Genomic DNA, 20,275 nt, shown 5'->3' with positions numbered 1-20,275 from the left:
CAAAAGGAAACAGGGATTCACTGCATCATCTTAGGACCAGGACACCTCGATTCTAAAAATAAAGTTCATCTCTGAGTTCTAGATCTTACCAGCTGCTGCTCCAGCCTCTACTACCACAGCCAAGGGGCTGCTGAGGAGCTGAGGGGAGAGAGGATGTTAGTTAGCTTGGTATGCATTATTTTCTGTGGGTGGGTTTGCATGGGTACACGGGCACATGCACACCATTTATTTTTTACAAAAATAAAGTTACAGTGTTGTACATTTTTTCCTGTCAGAGGTCATATATTGACATCATTATAACAAATGTTTGAGAGAGAAAGTACACACAAAAATAAATTCAAAATGGAGTAAAGACCTAAATGTCAGACCTGAAAACATAAAACTCCTAGAAGAAAACATAGGAAGTAACCTGACATAAGCTGGAGAAACATTTTTCTACATGTCTCCTCAGGCAAGGGAAAAAAAGCAACATTAAACTATTGAGACTAACAGCAAAATAAAAAGCTTTTACACAGCAAAGGAGACCATCAACAAAAGACAGCCTACTGAATAGAAGATATTTGCGAATGAAATATCCCATAAGGGGTTAATCTCCAAAATTATGTATATAAAGAACAATATATAAAGAACACCACCAAAAGAACACAAATAATACAACTAAATGTATATAAGACACAAATAGACATTTTTCCAAAGACATAAAGATAGCCAACAGACACATGAAAAAATGCTCAATATCTCTCATCACCAGGGAAATTCAAATCAAAACCATAATGAGATATTACTTTATACCTGTCAGAATGGCTAAAATAAAAAACACAAGAAATATTAAGTGTTGGTGAGGAAAAGGAACCCCAGTGCGCTCTGAGTGGGAATGAAAGCTGGTGCAGCCACTGTGGAAGACAGTATGGAGGTTCCTCAAAAAATTAAAAACAGAACTACCATATGATCTGGTAATTCCACTACTGGGTATTTACCCAAATAATACAAAACTACTAATTTGAAAAGATATATGACCCCTATGTTTATAGAAGCATTATTTACAAATAACCAAGATATAGAGCCAAGCCAATTATCCATTCATAGATGAATGGATAAAGAAAATGAGGTATATATACATGATGGAAGATTACTCAGCCATAAAAAATAACAAAATCTTGCCATTTGTAACAATATGGATGGATCTAGAGGGTATAATGCTAAGTGAAATAAGTCAGAGAAAGAAATACTATATAATTGGACTCATGTGGAATTTAAGAAACAAATGAATAAAGAAAAAAGAGACAAATAAAAAAACAGACTCTTAACTATAGAGAACAGGGGTGCCTGGGTGGTTCAGTCAGTTAAGCATCCAACTCTTGATTTCACCTCAGATCATGATCTCACAGTTTGTGGGTTTGAGCCCCACATTGGGCTATGTGCTGATAGTGCAAAGCCTGCTTGGGATTCTCTCTCTCTCTCCCTCTCTGCTCCTCCTCAGCTTGCACTGTCTCTCTCAAAATAAATAAGTACTCTTAAAAAAAAAAGAAAAAGAAAAAAATCATATAGAATGAACTGGTAGTTACCAGAGGTGAGGTGTGTGTGTGTGTGTTGGGGGCGGGGGTAGGTGAAATAGGTGAAAAGGATTAGGAGTACATCTATTGTGATGAGCACTGAATAATGTATAGAAGTGTTGAATCATAACGTATACCTGAAACTATATAACACTTTATGTTAATTATACTTGAATTAAAAACAAAAAAACTGAAGGCTTTCTCCCTAAAATTATTAACAAGGCAAGTATGTCCACTCTTACCATTCCTACCTATCATACTGGAAGTCCCAGCCAGTGCAATAAAACAAGAAAAAGAAATAATAGGCATTCAGATTGGAGAGGAATAAATAAAACCGTCCCTATTCACAGACAGTATTGTCTGTAGAAAATTCCAAGGAATTGACAAGAAAACCACTAGGATGAGGAAGGTCAGCAAGGGAACAGGATACACGATTAGCACAGAAATCAGCATATGTAAAAATTAATGTAAAATTAGAAACATGATTATTGGTACAGAATAAATTTCAATGAACTAGCTACAAGTCAGACAGATTTCCTCTAAGTTTGATATACAGCTAGTTATAAGACACAACTGTTTCTATTTTACTGACTAGTTGATTACCTAGTTTATGGATTACCCTTAACTTGTGTAACTAGTATGCCAAAAGGGACCCTTTTTTTTTCTGGGAAAGAGTGCCAACAGCCCCATTCAGGACTCAGGATGGTTTGATCTCTTTCACTTACTGCTCTGGGCTTTCCTTAGTGGAAGGCCAGGTTCTTCCTCCTCAAGCAGCTCAGCACTTTGCAGGACAGCATGGATCTCTGGGTGCAGATCTTCCACACTAGCCTCCCCTGAAGCCAGCGCTCTGCAGTGCAACACCAAGGCAACATCTTGGTTATAGAAATGAAAATACCGGCATACTCTACTTGCTTCATGCACACAGCCATCGTCCAATAGGCGTCCGATCAGAAAGTTCAGTGACTCCTGTTCCTTCTGACCCAGTGTGTTCTCACAAGTCTTTCTGGATGGAAGGCCATTAAGTTCTAAGTATTTTGATGTGTTCAGAGCAGCCAACGTGGAGAGTGAAAACTCACTCGCTACACTGTCAAAGGAAAGTTCCCCACTAGCTGAGATCTGCTGAGAAAACCTGGGCTCTGTTTCCTCTCGGTTTTCTTTGAGGGTGTGTTGGGTGATGCGGCAGAGCCAGATCCGCTTCTCCAGCTCCTCCAGCTCCTCCACAGGCACTGGGTCCTCCTGAGCAAGCCAGTGTGCTGCCAGCGTCAGCAGCAGATGGCGCTCCTCGATGCCGCTCAGTCCCCCCTCTGCTGGGTACTCACGGGCCTCAGGGGCCTGGGCGGAGAAAAAGGAAGAAGCTGCTTTGCTTGAAATGCAATTTCTCTTAAAATTCTCGTGACATTTCTTCCAGAAGCCAATTCTTGCCTGTTTCATGGACCACTGGTCAATGTGTTTTAAGGTCTGCATTTCCTGTGTTATCTGTGAAATTTAACAGAGCAATTTTTAGTCTTTCCTAGATATAGCAGTGTCATATATGAGAATCCTCCCAAGAATGCCATACTTGTCAAAACCACATCAAGCCAGAGAACGTGAGACTTGGCTACAGATGATCCTGAATATTTTATCTGGAACGGTACAAGTATGAAAAGCAATTCTAAATTTATCTAACTGAAGGGGGGGTTCAAGATGAAGCCACCCTGATTTAATTCTATTCAAAGCACAACAGTTGTAGCATATTCTGTAAGTGAACCTGAATTTAAAAGCACACATTCTTTGGGGCGCCTGGATGGCTCAGTCGGTTAAGCGTCCGACTTCGGCTCAGGTCATGATCTCACGGTTGGTGAGTTCGAGCCCCGCGTCAGGCTCTGTGCTGAGAGCCAGCTCAGACCCTAGAGCCTGTTTCATATTCTGTGTCTCCCTCTTTCTCTGACCCTCCCCTGCTCATGCTGTCTCTCTCTCTCTCTCTCAAAAATAAATAAAAAAATTTAAGAAATCTTAAAAAAAAAAAGGCACACATTCTTTGCTAATGGGCATCCTAGGCTCATCCATTTCTGAAAGTAATGTGTGTGTCAAAAGTAAAAAGGCCTCTTCTCCTATAAACCATTTGATTCTGTCCAATGCTGGTTCAAAAAGCTANAAAAAAAAAAAAAGCTAAGATTTTAAAAAACTTAAGAGACTAATGATACCTCTTTGATAACCAAGTTGTCCACAGGTAACTCAGCTAATTCTGCTACCCTCCTCGCCAAAGCAAACTGTCCCTCTGTCTCCAGTTTTTCCAAAATAGATGTGCATTCATGCTGAAAATTATCAAGGCTGTAGCTGCTAATAACTACAGGATTAATGGCTATGGATGTATCCTTCAAAATTTGGCTAAGGACACAGAGCTTCTTCACATCTGGACCTGTGCCAAAGAGAAAAGGATATAAACATTTAATCAGTAAAATGCTGCCATGGTCTTTCCAGAGTAAATATCAGGGAGAAAGCATGTATGATTAAAGGAAAAACAGAAACCGATTTTTCTATTCTGGTTGGCTAGCAGATGAAGCCGTAAATCATCTCCTACATAGTGAGAACCACTGAAGATTCACACAGGGACTCCATCTACACTTCTGGCGTTATATACAGGGCTGAGGTTGGTGGCCTGCTCTGTGGTAGCAGCTCAGTCAACCTTGGGAAGGTCTGTCCTGTCATTCAGGCTAATCCCATTTCTTTCTGGATTCTTCTCCTACCTTGAACAAATCTGTTTTTATGATTGTTCACTTGCTCATTCGGTGTAAGCATCATACGGATTAAGACAGAGAACTAGCAGGAGAGTGGACACCGCAGCTGACTAACAGCCAAGCCTCTTAACGCAGTACACTGTATTCAGAATGGAGCATCACTTTCTCCTTTGCACAACTGCTTAACCCAGGGAGACCCAGCTAAGCTCTTCTTCATCTCCCTGGGAAGTCCTTTTCCTTAGTGGCATTTGGAATTCTCTGCCCACAACCTATGTGGCTGGGTCTGTTCCTGTCCCCACAGCTACATAGAGCTGATGTGGGCCCTGCCATAAAGGAGAAAAATATTCTGTAGGGGCCATCTGCTGGGCTGTGGTCTGATTTAGGTGGTTCTGGGGACAGTGAGACATGCTGCACAATAACCACCAGTATGGTGATGCTGGGTTTCTTTTCGTCATATAAAACACGGGTTTTTTGTTTTGTTTTGTTTTTAATAAAAACAATTTCTAGGGGCACCTGAGTGGCTTGGTCAGTTAAGTGCCTGACTCTTGATTTCAGCTCAGGTCATGATCTCACAGTTCAGGAGTTTGAGCCCTGTGTAGGGCTCTGTGCTGGCAGTACAGAGCCTGCTTGGGGTTCTTTCTCTCTGCTTCTCTCTCTCTCTCTCTTTCTCTCTCTCTCTGCCCTTTCCCCATTCACATTCGCTCTTTCTCTCAAAAATAAATAAACTTCAAAAAGATAATTTCTTTTCTCTAGGCACATACATGTTATACATACACAGAACACAAATGTACTCTAAAAATAGAAAATGTTTGTATGAATCAAAGCATCAAAGCATGATCATGGTTAACAACACAGAGAATCCTTATAATTTCTCAAGGATACAGTAATTCTGGCAAGAAAACAGGAAATTCATTTCTGAAAAAATTAAGATTATTACAGATGTGTGAAAACACCCATATGTAAAAAGGACGTACAGAGTAATAGACAAGTCCCATCTGACATACACTGTGTTTTGGAAACACCCCTCTTTATTTCCAGTCATCAGCCCTGACAGCCTACAATCCAGGCCCTGGGCCCAGCATTCTGTCAGTGTTCGGTGCGGATCTGAGTTCTCCAGGTGAGTATCTGTGAGTTTAAACATGATAAAATAGCCCTAGTAGTGAACATGTCAGAATCTAGTATAAAACATTATCATTCAACAGAAACTTGAAATTATCAAACAAATAGAAAAGAGGGTAAGGCAATAATTGGGTTCACTCAATCCACAGCAACCTTAGAGACTACCAATGTTTGGAGGAATCTGCAAAAAATAAGCATAATTTATCTCTGAAAACTTTAAAAAGAATTAGACATCCCTGAAGCAGAGTTTGTGACCCTGAGCAATGATGACATGTTACGGTTACTTGTCAGAAAAAAGAATGACAGTGACAGGGTGCAGACTAGCCAAGGGGAACGTAGCTGACAAGCGCTCAGAAGGAAGAGACAGCTGTACATTTAGGTTATATCCTGTGGAGCTATGTTTTGAATGCTTTTACCATGACTGAAGAGTCCTGCAATCTCTTCTTCATACCTCATTTATGGACTATAAATGTAATGTTATATATCATACGCATTTTAGTTTCCTGAATGCCCTTCTAAAATATTTTCAAGATTAAGAAAGCTAATTTTGGGGCGCCTGGGTGGCTCAGTTGGTTAAGTGTCTGACTCTTGATTTTGGCTCCTGTCATGCTCTCACAGTTCATGGGTCTAACCCCATATGGGGCTCTCGCTGTCAGTGTGGAGCCTGCTTGTCATTCTCACTCTCTCTCTGCCCCTCCCCTGCTTGTTCTCTCTCTCTCAAAATAAACAAACTAAAAAAAAAAGAAAAGAAAGCTAATTTCCTAACAACAACTTTAGTTTAAGGACTGTCTTACCATCACAGAAGAGATGTTCTGTTCCAACAAATAGCTGTAAAAGCTTCCCCAGTTCATACTGGGTCCCACACTGCTGCAGCATAAGCTTCAAAAGAAAACAGACCTGCTCCTTCAGCCATTCAGCAGGGATGGTAGCATGGACCCTCGTGGCTGTTGTTTCAACCTATTAAAATAAAAGGGGGCCAGGAAAGGTGATTTCACAGCAAATCAAAACCTCCAAATTTGGGAACATCTAAGAAAGACGTGGTACCATCAAAAGTCATTTCCTGTCACAAAGGGGGATACTTATTCAGGTACTTTCTACATGACAGGAAATAATAGTATGCCTCAGAGGAGTGGCAAAAATAAGCCCTCCCTGGCAGCTTTGCAGATATTCTCTGTGAAATCTCCTGTTGTCGAGAGTTGTGTGTATCAAAGTCAAAGATGGACAAGATAGCAACGTGGATGGAACTCGAGGGTGTTATGCTGAGCGAAATAAGTCAGGCAGAGAAAGACAGATACCATATGTTTTCACTTATAAGTGGATCAGGAGAAACTTAACAGAGGACCATGGGAGAGGAGAAGGGGGGGGAAGTTACAGAGAGGGAGGGAGGCAAACCATGAGAGACTCTTGAATACTGAGAACTGAGGGCTATTGGGTATGGGGGAGAGGGGAAGGGGGTGATGGGCATGGAGAAGGGCACTTGTTGGGATGAGCATTGGGTGTTCTATGGAAACCAACTTGACAATAAACTATGAAAGAAAAAAAAAAAGGTGGACAGGACACCTAAAGACTGAATGCTAACTATGAATGAACTGATGCAAATACTCCCAAGTCAGTCACAGCCAAACTAATATGCTATGAGTTGCTGTGAAATTAACCTGACATGTTTCACGAAAGGGATCTAGGCCCGCCCTTGAGTCCAGAAGATCTGAAATTAATATATCAAGATCTCTTAGAAAGATTTAACATTGCCCAACTTATTCTACCACCTTGCATGTAGTTTATATTATCATTAGAAAAGGATCTCAAAGCCTAGACTTAGGTCATTACAATCAAATGCTAGCAATATTAAAAGGAAGATGATCCTAAGTAGCAGGCTACATTAGCTTGAATTAGGGCATTAGTTCTTAGTCTTTATTGCTTGTTTACCGACTCCTGCTGCTGTTAAGAAGAGAGTGTACAGTAGGAAAGTGATGGAACTGGTCAAAAGAAATAATATATGGAAGTGAAGAGCTGAGGCAAGGATGGAACAGGTGCACTGCCCCTCCACAGGAAGCTGGACCTGGAGCAGGGGCAGTTTACATTCCCACCACCAGTGGAGGAGGGTGCCTGTTTCTCCACATCCTCGCCAGCATCTAGAGTTCTCTGATTTGCTCATATTAGCCACTCTGACTGGCGTGAGGTGGTATCTCAGTGTAAGAAAACTCAGAGCTAAAACTTTATCACCTTGATTTTGGATCAAGCTTCTCAATAGCTTAATTTTAATAGCTTCTTGAACATGACACCAAAAATATGGGCAACAAAAACAACAACAAAATAAATAAGGTGAACTGGACTTGATCAAATTTAAAACTTTTTTTTTTTTTGGTGTAAATGTAAGCTGGCGCAACCCCTCTGGAAAATNTTATGTGCTGTTGGATTCGATTTGCAAGTATCTTGTTGAGGATTTTTACATCTGTTTTCATCGAGGATATTGGCCTGTAGTCTCTTTATTTGCTGGANAAGTTCCTTCTATCCCGACTTTCTCGAGGGTCTTTATTAAGAAGGATGTTGTATTTTGTGAAATGCTTTTTCTGCATCTATTGACCAGACCATATGGTTTTTATCTTTTCTTTTGTTGATGTGATGTATCACATTGATTGATTTGCGAATATTGAGGCAGCCCTGTAACCCAGGAATGAATCCCACTTGATCTTGGTGGATAATTCTTTTTATGTGCTGTTGGATTCGATTTGCAAGTATCTTGTTGAGGATTTTTACATCTGTTTTCATCGAGGATATTGGCCTGTAGTCTCTTTATTTGCTGGATCTCTGTCTTGGGAATCAAAGTGATGCTGGCTTCATAAAATGAGTCTGGAAGTTTTCCTTCGATTCTTATTTTTTGGAATAGCTGGAGAAGAATGGATATTAATTCTGTTTTAAACATCTGGTAGAATTCCCCAGGGAAACCATCTGGTCCAGGGCTCTTATTTGTTGGGAGATTTTTGATAACTGATTCAACTTCTTCATTAGTTATGGATCTGTTCAGATTTTCTATCTCTTCCCATGCGAATTTTGGTAGTGAGTGTGTGTTTAGAATTTGTCCATTTCTTCTAAGTTGTCCAATTTGTTGGCATATAATTTTTATAATATTCCCTGATAACTGCTCTTATTTCTGAGGGGTTGGTTGTAGTAAGTCCATTTTTATTCACGATTTTGTCTATTTGAGTGCTCTCTCTTTTCTTTTTGAGAAGCCTGGCTAGAGGTTTGTCAATTTTGTTTATTTTTTCAAAAAACCAACTCTTGGTTTCATTCATCTGTTCAACTGTTTCTTTGGTTTTTTATATTGTTTATTTCTGCTCTGATTTTTACTATTTCTCTTTTCCTACTGGGTTTGGGGTGCTCTTGTTGCTCTCCCTCTAGTTCCTTTAGGTGAGCTGTTAGATTTTGGACTTGCACTTTTTCCCAATCTCTTGAAATAGGCCTAGACTGCAATGTGCTTTCCTCTTCAGACTGCCTTTGCCACATCTGATGGAGTTTGGATTGTTGTATTTTCATTTTCATTTGTTTCCATATATTTTTAAATTTCTTCTCTAATTGCCTGATAGGCCCATTCATTCTTTAGTAGGGTGTTCTTTCACCTCCATGTTTTTGGAGGTTTTCCAGACTTCTTCCTGTGATTGATTTCAAGTTTCATAGCAATGTGATCTGAAAGGGTGCATGGTATGATCCTAATTCTTTTATATTTATCGAGGTCTGCTTTATGTCCCAGTATGTGATCTATCTTGGAGAATGTGCCATGTGCACTTGAGAAGAAAGTGAATTCCATGGCCTCAGGATGTAGAGTTCTAAATATATCTGTCAGATCCATCTGGTCCAATGTGTCATTCAAGTTCATTGTTTCTTTAGTGATTTTCTGTCTGGTTGACCTATCCACTGCTGTAAGTGGAGTATTAAAGTACCCTGCTATTAGCACATTCTTATCTATAAGATTGTTTCTGTTTGTGATTGTTTAAAATACTTAGGTGCTCCCATATTTGGCATGCATTTATAATTATTAGCTCTTTGTGATGGATAGACCCTGTAATTATATAATGCCCTTCTTCATCCCTTGTTACTGTCTTTCCTTTAAAGTCCAGTTTATCTGATATAAATATAGCTACTCCAGCTTTCTTTTGACTTCCAGTAGCATGATATATATTTCTCCATCCCCTCACTTTGAATCTGAAGGTATCTTCCAGTCTAAAATGCATNCAAATTCTTTCAATTTCTGTTTATTTGGAAAGGTTTTTATCTCTCCTTCTATTTTGAATGACAGGCTTGCTGGATAGAGGATTCTTGGCTGCATATTTTTACTGTTCATCACATTGAAGATCTCTTGCCATTCCTTTCTGGCCTGCCAAGTTTCAGTAGATAGGTCTGTCACCACTCTGATAGATTTCCCTTTGTATGTTAGGGCCCTTTTCTCCCTAGCTGCTTTCAAAATTCTTTCTTTGTCCTTATATTTTGCCCGTTTCACTACGATATGTCGTGCAGAAGATCGATTCAAGTTATGTCTGAGGGGAGTTCTCTGTGCCTCTTGAATTTCAGCATCTACTTCCCTCCCCAGGTTGGGGAAGTTCTCTGCTATAATTTGTTCCAGGACTCCTTCAGCACCTTTCCCTCTCTCTTCCGGGATTCCTATGATATGGATATTGTTCCGTTTGATTGTACCACTGAGCTCTCAAACTCTTCTTTCACGTTCCTGGATCAGTTTATCTCTCTTTTTCTCAGTTTCCTCTTTTCGTTTAATTGTGTCTTCTAAATTACTTATTCTCTTTTCTGCCTCTTCAATCCATGCATTGGACACCTCCATTTTATTATGTATCTCATTTATAGCATTATTTAATTCATCATAACTATTTTTAAGCTCCATAGTGTTTCTAGCCATAGTTTCTCTGATGTCTTCCATGATTTTTTTATGCCCAGCAATTAATTTTATGATTATTGTTCTAAATTCTTGTTCAGTTATGTTGCTTATATCTGTTTTGAGCAGTTCTTTAGCTGTCATTTCTTCCTGGAATTTCTTTGGAGGAGAGTTCTTCTGTTTCATCATTTTTGTTAGCTTTCTGTCTCTTGTTAATTTTAAAAGCTTGTTGTACACTCTGCCCCTGCGAGTTCTGCTGTATTAGAGAGGGCTCTTTGACTGTTCAGGGCCTGTCTGTTCAGGAAGAGTTCTTTGAATGGTGTCTCTTGGTTTCTCTTGTTGAGCGTTTGGTTATTTTGTTTCCCTGCTGGTAGTGGTATTTGGGACTCCCCACCATGTGTACTTTGGCTTGTTTCTTGAGGTAGCCCTCTCAAAAGATTTTCATTGCCTTTCTTGTATGGGACAAACACAGCAGAGACCTCCCGTCAGTGCCCAGACCTCTTGGTGAGGAGATGCGTGCCCTGGACCCCCTGGAGGAGCGATTCTCCTGGGTGTTCCAGGCTTCAGAACCTGCTTCCTGCTCCCAAAAGGACAGTATTTTTGACCAACAGTGCTGGGAAAACTGATTATCTACATGCAAAGAATGAAGGTGGATCCTTATACAAGAATTAACTCAAAATGGGCCAAGGACCTAAATAGGAGACCTAAACACAATAAAAACTCTTAGAAGAAAACATAGGACAAAAGCTTCACAACTCTAGATTTGGCAATAATTTCTTGGATAGAACACTAAAGGCACAAGTAACAAGGGAAAATTAGGTAAATTGAACTTCATGAAAACTTAAGGAAAGATACTATCAAGAGTAAAAAGGCAACGCAGAGAATGGGAGAAATATTTGCAAATCATATATCTGATATGGGATTAACATTTTAATTATATACACAATTCTTAAAACTCAAGAACAAAAATAAACAACCCAATTCAAAAATGGGCCAAGGACTTAGACACTTTTCCAAAGATGATATACAAACAGCCAATAAGCATGAGAAGATGCTTAAAATCACTAATCATTAGGAAAATGCACATCAAAACTACAATGAGATACCACCTCACACCCATTAGGATGACTACTATCGAAAAAACCTGGAAAACAATGGGGTGCCTGCCCAATTCAGTTGGTAGAGCATGAAGCTCCTGATCTTGGGGTCTCCACATTGAGCGTAGAGCTTACTTAAAAACAAAACAGCTAACAACGATTGAGAAGGAAGGACATGAAGAAATTGTTAACCCTTGTGCACTGTCGTGGCGATGTAAAATAGTGCAGCTGCTATGGAAAGCAGTATGACAATGCCTCAAAATATTAAAAATTGAGTTATCATTTCATTCAGCAATTCCACTTTTGTGAGGATTCCCAAAAGAATTGAAAGCAAGGTCTCGAAAAGCTATTTGTATACCATGTTCATAACAGCATAGTGAAAACGTATAGAAGTCATCCAAATATTCATGGGTAGATGAATGGAGAAGCAAAATGTGACATATACAATACAATGGAATTTTATTCAGCACTTAAAAGGAAGGAAATTCTCTAATATGCTACTACAAGGGTGAACCTTGAGGACGTCATGCTAAGGGAAATAAACCAGTCACAAAAAGGCAAATACTGTATGATTCAACTTTTATGAGGCACTTAAAGTCATCAAATCATAAATACAAAAAGTAGAACTGTGGTTGCCAGAAGCTGGGGATAAAGGAGAATGGGGAGTTATTGTTTAGAGTACAGAGTTTCAGTTTTACAACATGAAAACTGTCATGACAATGGATGGTGGTGATGGCTGTGCAACAATTGGAATGTATTTAGTGCCGCTAATTGTACACTTAACGGTTAAAATGGTAAGTGGTATGTGTATTTTGCTACAATAAAAAATATGTCAAAAAAAAATAGAAAAGAAAGAAAGATATCTAGTAGAGTCCCAGAGAAGGAGAGTGTTAGACTTGAGGAAATTAATGTTCCTATTTGCTATAATTTTGGAACCTCAGGCATATTTCAATAATTTATTCAATATTTTCAAATGATTTAAAAAAATATTTTTAATGTTTTGTATTTATTTTTGAGAGACAGAGAGAGACCGAATGAGCAGGGGAGGGTCAGAGAGAGAAGGAGACACAGAATCCGAAGACAGGCTCCAGGCTCTGAGCTAGTTGTCAGCACAGAACCCGACGTGGGGTTCGAACCCACGAGCCGTGAGATCATGACCTGAGCTGAAGTCAGACGCTTAACTGACTGAGCCACCCAGGCGTCCCTATTTTCAAATGATTTAACTTTTAAATCTTCACTATAGTTATTGATTGAGGGCAAAAGCCTATACTGGTTCCAGTGTGATATATCTGTTGGGTACAATCAGTATATAGTTTTGTCTCTTGTATTGTGGAGTTCTTTTGGGGTTAGAGAAAGCAAAAGGGCTAAAACCCCATGGAGGACTAAGGCACATCTCTTTTCCTTCCTTATAACTTCCTCTTTTCTTCCATAGGGTTAATGAGCTTGACATGATAAACAGGCCTGAAACAAGTATTCAATCGGTAAAGCCTGAAAGTGACCACAAGGCTCAGCATCATTTGGACAGGGACCACAGGGACTCTGGATGGAAAAAGCCATTATTTTCTGCTGCAGCAAAGAAAGCAGTGTTAAACGCCCTTCACAATCAGTGCTGTTGGAAGTTCTCTTAGGGTGTGGCCCACAAACTACCACACTCCTCTCAAGCATCCTTAGCAGATCCTGTTAATCCCTTTCCCACTGAGCTTGGCTGAAGCTCAGGGCACTGATTAGATTAGCACATTAGATGAAACCTCTCTGTCATGCCTGGCAACTGGGGTGCTATAAGTAAGGCCACTGTGACTCCTGTCCTGGAGTAGTACAAATGAGTTACCATGAATTATGCCACATACCAGCCATTCGTCTGCTGCCATATCCTGACCACTACCAGATGATGGGCCGCGCTACCCAATTCAGATCAGCCACAAAGAGCAGTATGATTCCAACTTACAGTCTCGAAGCTCTTTTGGAACTCCAGAAGCTTAACTTCAGCTTCCTTGTAATTCTTGAAGAACATACACAGTTCATACATCTCCATCATCAACAGTAGTGGGGAATCCTTTGAGGAAGAGTTTGAATGAAATTATAGAATTGTGAACTCAATCAATACTATTTTCTCAATGAACAATACCAATCAACATAAGAGAAGGTTAAAGTAAAAGCGTAAGTACTACTAATAACAGTTTCATAGTAGAATTAATCCATATATGTTAGAAAGGTAGTTAAATTTATATTTACTTCACCTTTTAGAAAAAAGATATTCAGCCCAGGTACACCTACTCAACAGTCCATTTTCTGTCTATTGTATACTTGGTCCTCTGCACACGAGCTGGAGACATTCCGCTAGATAACACAAGGGCACCTCTACATACACTCCTGGAAAATGGGCTCCACAGAGCTGCCAACCTACTGCTGTTTGCGGCATTTCTATCACATTGGTGGAGGCTTTTCAGTCAGAAGACAGGAGTTTTGGAATGAGAAAGTACAGATCTGAAGTATAAATATATACTACACACTAAAGTACTTTGAGACCCTGGGGAAAGACAGTTAAGTTCTGCGAGACTGAGCTTGTTACTCTGTAAAATGAGGATAATACACTTCACAACATCCTCATAATACTATCTTTGTATACGATTATTTTGAGAAGCAACTAAAATAATATATTTAAAGCTCTTCACTAAATAAATTGTAGTCCCATTATCATTATTTGTTGTTGGCTAAAAAAACCCAAAAAACCCAGGGATAAAAACAATTTAAAAACCCAATGGGAATATTCTGCAATAACCTTTTTAAACTCAGGAAAGAAATGAAGTGACTATCACTACCTTCAAGAAAAGGTGAAAACCTCTGATGAGAGTTTTGCTCTTCTGCCTTGTTAATAATGTTCTCCAGATGACCGAGAGGTCTTGAAGCTCCCACACGTGGCCTTCCATTGAGCCCTGAATGTGTCCTGTTGCTTCAGCTGCAACACTCTCCTCCACAGATGTGATGATCCAAACACAGAGACAAGGAATAGTACTGGCACCCTGCCATTGGATAAAAACTTTTCAAAGTAAAGTAACAATTGTGTCTGGATTACCTGACAGAGGGAGCTGGGAGTTTCCACCAATGCTACAACCATGGACTGATACGTCCTGTTGAGAACAAGTCACCTCACCAACAATCATTTGGTTAAAATAGCTTGTAAAGCCTTCAAACATGAAATAAATGCTAATAAACAACAAGGGATTATTATAAACTATTCTGCAGAGTGTAACATGTCAAAAGACTGAGAGACTGAGCAGCTATGCATAGAAGTGTGGAAATACTAAGTAAAAGAAAACAAGAATGCCTTTCACAGAAAGGTTGCTCAAGGGACTATCTAGAGCATCCCACTGCCCTGCTCAAAGGCAGGGACCTTACTCTGACTGCCAACCAGGAAGCAAGGCTCTGATCACTTGTACCTTGAACATCAAGGTACAAGAAAGTATAGTATTAGATGGCTTGGAGCCTAAGAAGAAAAAACACAAAAGCAACAGTGGCCTTGAAAACACATGCTGGAGCCTCACTCTCATCATCACCCGACTTCCTCTCTGATTATCAGCCTACTGGGTCCCTTTCCAGTGTTCCTCTTGCTCTCTGGGTCCTTAATTTAGATTTCTCACTATCCTCACCTGGAGACAGGAGGCCAGGACACTAAGGATAGGGGCCTGTTGTTTCACTGCTTCTGCTAGGAGCCAGCACCCAGAGTTTGGCTTCTCTGAGCACTGGAGCAGAACTTCAAAGAGATCAGTCTTCTCTTCTTTGTTTCCCTGGAATTCCTGGGGAGACCTGTTGCAGACTTGATCACTGTCCGTTCTGGAGATGGACAATGAGGGCAAATTCTCAAAAGCAAGTCTTAAGTGGTCTTGAAGGACAGGACTGAAGTACTGAAGAAGAGATTTCACCTAGAAAACAGATGATTAAAAAAGACAGCTGTCAATTTTATCTGGAGCTGAAAATGTTAGAGAAAAGCAGAGGCAAAACTGTTCTTTCTCACCCTGAACTGTGTGGAGGAAGGCCCTGCAATTTTACAAAGTTATTTACTGCTTTGGAGTGAATTTCCAGATTCAGTCTGGAGTCACAAAAACTCCTCCTTCAGCTCTTTACTACTAATGATTAGTTCTTTATCTGAAGCCAATCCACCAAAATCTTAGTAAAAACAGTAGTATCATATAAAACAAAAGCCTAGGTACATACAACAGAAAGAACACTATTTTTCTTCCCAGAAAACTTCCAATTTCCTCTTCTTGAATAGTTAGGAACAAACGGTGGCTTACCTCCTCTGGGTGATAGTTATGGAGTTGGCTGTGAATAATGAACTGTAACCAATCATTTGCTTTGGCACATTCTCGGAGATAAGACGTGCTCAGTTTCACATTGTGGAGCCTGCAGAACTGTACCGCTAATGCCCACTGGCTGCTAGATTCACTAGATAACCTGTAATTGGGCAATGGAGGGAAAAAAACTTGTTAAAATACAGCTTTAAACTGGAAAATTANACATGGCCAGATTTCATTGTTTCTCATTGCCATGTAGTATTCCTACACCATATGTTCTTAAAAGTCTTTCAACAAATACCAATGTTTATTAGGCTGTTCTGAGGGGGTGAGGGGAAGAGGACTCTTGCACCCATAACATAAAAGGTTTCTTAGCATACTAGCAGAAGTCATTCCTTTTATCAACCACGTATCTATCAATAGATAGATTATAGTAGCTATATACCACCTTTAGGAGAATTGAGTAAATAGTCACTCAAGAAATTTCCTGGGTGCTTAATTGTTTTTGCATGATTTACTTTGAGTATCAGAGGCCATACAGGTACGTGGGATTCCTCACTAAGCGGGGGAGTACCTGTTCCTGCTGACAGCAGGAAACCGTTGAAAACAGTCACTGATGGCAGGTATAGGAGAATAGTGCACTTCCAGGGTCTGGGGTTACTCCAGGGTCACCCCAGGTGTCAGAGCACAGAAGAAAGATGGCATAAATGTGTAGAGGAGTTTTTGTGGATAGACGGTCACCTCAACTTTCATTATCAACTAACATACATTAGCAAGAAGTAACTGTGATGTCCTTACATCACTTAGAGTCAAATTTTTGTGAGATCCATCCCACATTTTCTTAAATGACTTCAATATGTGACACTTATGAGATTTCTCTGACCAGCAGGACAGTGGAGGAGACAGAGCACTTCTCCATTTCTTAGAAACTCTATCTCTAAAGAGTAAATAATTCTCTTCACCCTGCTTTTACTGATGGCAAGAAGCAGTTAAAACTCATTGTCCATTTACCGAGTATCTGTTATATGCTGGCTGAGTAAGAAGGCCTGAAGGGATTGATGAAAATATGTGAGGCATTGGAAGAAAGACTAGGCAAACACAGATTGGAAGTTAAAGTTTACCGGCAAAGAGAATGAGGTTGCAATTCAACAAACCTATTTATTTCCTGCTGCTGAATGCTGCTCCATATACCTTCTTCTAAAAGAATAAGCAATTCCTCTACGGTTGCCTTTTCACCCATAGCCAGTTTAGATAGTTTTTCAGCTGTAAGAAATATAAACAATAAAATGTGATGAAGAGAAAGGGTCAGGAACTGGGCATATCTGTTTGAAGAGTATAGACTAGGGCCATTTCAGAACCTAATTAAAGGGACCAAGAAAGTGAGATAAAGTGCAAACATTCTGCAGGAAAAGGATGAAACAGGAAGGTAATTGTTTCTTCCCAACCACTCCCAATCCAGTGCCTTAGACATATTCATCCCTTGTTCTCTAAACAAAACAAACCCCAGAGAGAAAAGGTGCTGTACCTAAAGACTCTTTGATACAGCTGTACCGAGCATCTTCATTTCTACACTTGTAGCTCAAAATTATATTGGCCACTTTCATATCAACTCTGAGCTTGAGGCTGTCGAGGCCAAGCAGTTCTAAGAAACACACACACGCAGCTCCTACTGAAGGTATGTAGAAGGAGGAGAGTCCTAAAACATAGGCTTCATTGCCTACTTGCTGGATCCTAAAAAAGAAAGGAATCAAAATCATATCAGTATATAAAAATTGTTTCTCACCAGGAAGAGCAGACAGAATTACACAGTGATACATGAAGTGTCAGATATCTGTGGAGTGTTGCCCCCTGTACACACCCATTTAGGTTCTTGGTACTTTTTAGTTGTCTCCATAGCTCCCCATTCCCTTATATTTCACCTTCTCCTAAAACACCTGTTCATAAGCCAAATTATTCTTGCTTCCAACTTTCTCCAGGGAACACAGAGCAGAACTTCAGAAAGACTATCAACTTGTGATCTTATCAATTATGAATATATATATGTACTACCAAGAAAATTAATGCCAATTAAAGTTTGACATCATATTAGGTCTTTAAAATTTTTTTTAAAATATTTGTTTATTTTGAGAGAACACACTCATGGGAGGAGGAGAGAGGGAGAGACAGAATTCCAAGCAGGCTCCATGCTGTCAGTGCAGAGCCTGACACGGGGCTCCATCTTCCAAATTGTGAGTTTATGACCTGTGCCAAAATCAACAGTCAGATGCTTAACCGACTGAGCGACCGAGGTGCCCCCATTTATATAGTTTTACATGCAGACGAATTTCAAGGACAGATGCACACGAAATTAACCACGTTAATTTACCATGTAGGATGAATATAGGAGACTCAGGGACTTTTTATCTTTCATTTTTCAGCTTCTTAATTACTTGAATATTACTGGAAACATATTTTTATCATAAAAATGCATTACTTTGTTAGCTATAAATCAATAAAGTAAATCTATATTTAACTGATTATATAAAATACTCCTCCAATTCTGTGCTTTATAAAAGTGAATTATAAAAACTGAAGATCATAAATACAAAACTCACATCTTATTATACAATCCCCTCTTTAGATTAACTGCTAATATTAGGCAAGCTTCTGGGTCATCTCTTTGTTTTAAACAGAATTTTAAAAGACATAAAAAGCATCTTTTAATATTATCTTTATTATCTTTTTTCCTATTAACAAAGACACATTAAATTCCCCACACTTGGGATATACAGAAAAGCACAAAGAAGGGAAAAAACATCAAACTACTAGCCAGATATGATTACTTAACTGTGACATATTTTCAGAATTTTTTTCAAATGCATGTGTAAAATACTCATTTTATTAAGAGTACAAATTGTGTCTTAAATACTCACAGCTGCTTGGGAGTCTTGCTCTTGGTTAATTCCTGGACCAGAAAAGTACCAAATGCAAAAGAAGGCCGTCCTTGTTGTAAATAATAAGCAAAATTCAGACGTTCCACTATAGCATATTTATTAACCAGGTCAGGGCTAGAAAAATGTGGGAGATGACTCACTGCATCTGGGGGGAAAGTAAAGCAATATGAACCCTCTCTACTTCACCATGATCAATTTCAAATTTGCACGTGGGAAACTTAACTCTGCAATGGTAAAAGAAACCCAGTTGCTACAGTCATTTTGTACCACTGTGTATTACTGTGAACCACCAAAATGTAATAGTTTAGTGTGAAAAAGCCCTTCATTTTACACAAAAATATGTACCTGAGAAGCTGTGTAAAAACTTATAACTTATGCTTTTTCCTCACTAAACTTATTTTAGATGCCTTAATTCTATATTTGATGATCATTTAAGTTCACAGTGGCAATAACCTTTTAGCCTGTAAAATCTCTGCTAATGATCTGCAAAATGAGCTTTTTAGTAAAAGGCGAAAGATTTATTCGATCTGAAGAGAAACCAGAGTATGCAAAATGAGCTTTTTAACTCATTCATGCAGCTCATTACACAATCAAATCCTTTCATAACATATTGATAGGAGTCCTCTATTCACCAAGACCAACTCATTATACCTTCCTCCTGTAAATGGTTTTAAGAACATCCTTTTCTTCATATTAATACCTTCCTACAATTTCCTTATCATTAGCTATACTTAGTGATGATGCTTTCATAGAGAACTCTACTATCTATATGATGATACCACCTTTCTAAAACCAGCAGAATAGCTCAGTTTAAAGTTTCTCTGTGCCCATGAAAATAGCAGAAAAAACATTTTTTCCTCTCTAGAGAAATCTGAAGTCAGGAGATACTTGCATGTGAGAAGTTAGTATGAAATAACCACTCCTGTCAAACCCTAATCTTTAACTGACTCTTAGGCCACTCACTACATACAAAGAAATGAAATAATATTTTGGGGGTTTTTTTTAAATGTACATTTTTAATGTTTATTGAGAGAGAGACAGAGAGAGAGAGAGAGAGAGAAAGTACAAGCAGGGAAGGGGCACAGAGCAAGGGAGACAGAAAATTCCAAGCAGACTCCATGCTATCAGCACAGAGCCAGATGCCGGGCTCGAACTCATGAACTGTGAGATCATGACCTGAGATGAAATCAAGAGTCCCAGATGCTCAGCTGACTGGGATACCCAGGTCCCCTGAAATAACATTTTTAACTGTTATGGAACAAGTTCTTGAAAATTGCATCTGCTCTTATTTTCAAAGTTCAAAGCCTCTTTATGAAAAAAAAATCCTCCAGTACAATTCAAGGACTTTTTATACTGTGACTTCGTTCTTAAAAAACAAAACAAAAAACCAAAAACAAAACAAAAAGACTAGGAAGAGAGATGTCTGCTATCTTCCAAAGCTATTACTTAAAAGTACCACCTCTGAGATTAAAAAATCATCATGTGCCTTATCTATATTCTTTGTAAGACCACAGTGACTTTGGTGGCTTTTAAGTACACAGGAAACTGTTCATTCACTTATTAAATATTTGCTGAATAAATGTGAAGTATACAGCACTGCCTGGCACCAAATGAGCTAACTTGAGTTTTTAATTCAAGGAAGACCCTGATTTTTTAGTGGCTGGGGGCTAGGAAGGAGAGGG

At 39.2% G+C, this 20,275-nt stretch overlaps 1 protein-coding gene across 3 annotated transcripts in view; it reads right to left on the bottom strand.

Annotated features, from left to right (window-relative positions):
- SPG11 (SPG11 vesicle trafficking associated, spatacsin) overlaps positions 1-20,275 on the bottom strand; it is a 98,657-nt gene that overhangs the window by 32,015 nt on the left and 46,367 nt on the right. For all 3 annotated transcript variants that reach the window (XR_013335227.1, XM_077764494.1, XM_077764495.1), the window contains exons 21-30: positions 18,573-18,738; positions 17,186-17,391; positions 16,815-16,923; positions 15,661-15,820; positions 15,016-15,288; positions 14,188-14,388; positions 13,314-13,421; positions 6,184-6,346; positions 3,737-3,951; positions 2,279-3,029 (exon numbers count right to left, since the gene is read on the bottom strand). Coding sequence is in view for 2 of the 3 variants with exons in the window: in XM_077764494.1 (XP_077620620.1) it covers positions 2,279-3,029; positions 3,737-3,951; positions 6,184-6,346; positions 13,314-13,421; positions 14,188-14,388; positions 15,016-15,288; positions 15,661-15,820; positions 16,815-16,923; positions 17,186-17,391; positions 18,573-18,738 (2,352 nt within the window). In the remaining variant the exon portion in view is untranslated. The remainder of the gene's footprint in view (positions 1-2,278; positions 3,030-3,736; positions 3,952-6,183; positions 6,347-13,313; positions 13,422-14,187; positions 14,389-15,015; positions 15,289-15,660; positions 15,821-16,814; positions 16,924-17,185; positions 17,392-18,572; positions 18,739-20,275) is intronic.

Source organism: Crocuta crocuta, unplaced genomic scaffold, assembly GCF_008692635.1.
Source record: "Crocuta crocuta isolate KB4526 unplaced genomic scaffold, BGI_CrCroc_1.0 scaffold102, whole genome shotgun sequence".
In the NCBI taxonomy this organism is placed as follows: Eukaryota; Metazoa; Chordata; class Mammalia; order Carnivora; family Hyaenidae; genus Crocuta; species Crocuta crocuta.
Note: the sequence above shows the minus strand (reverse complement) of the source record. Positions and strands in the feature narration are given on the sequence as shown.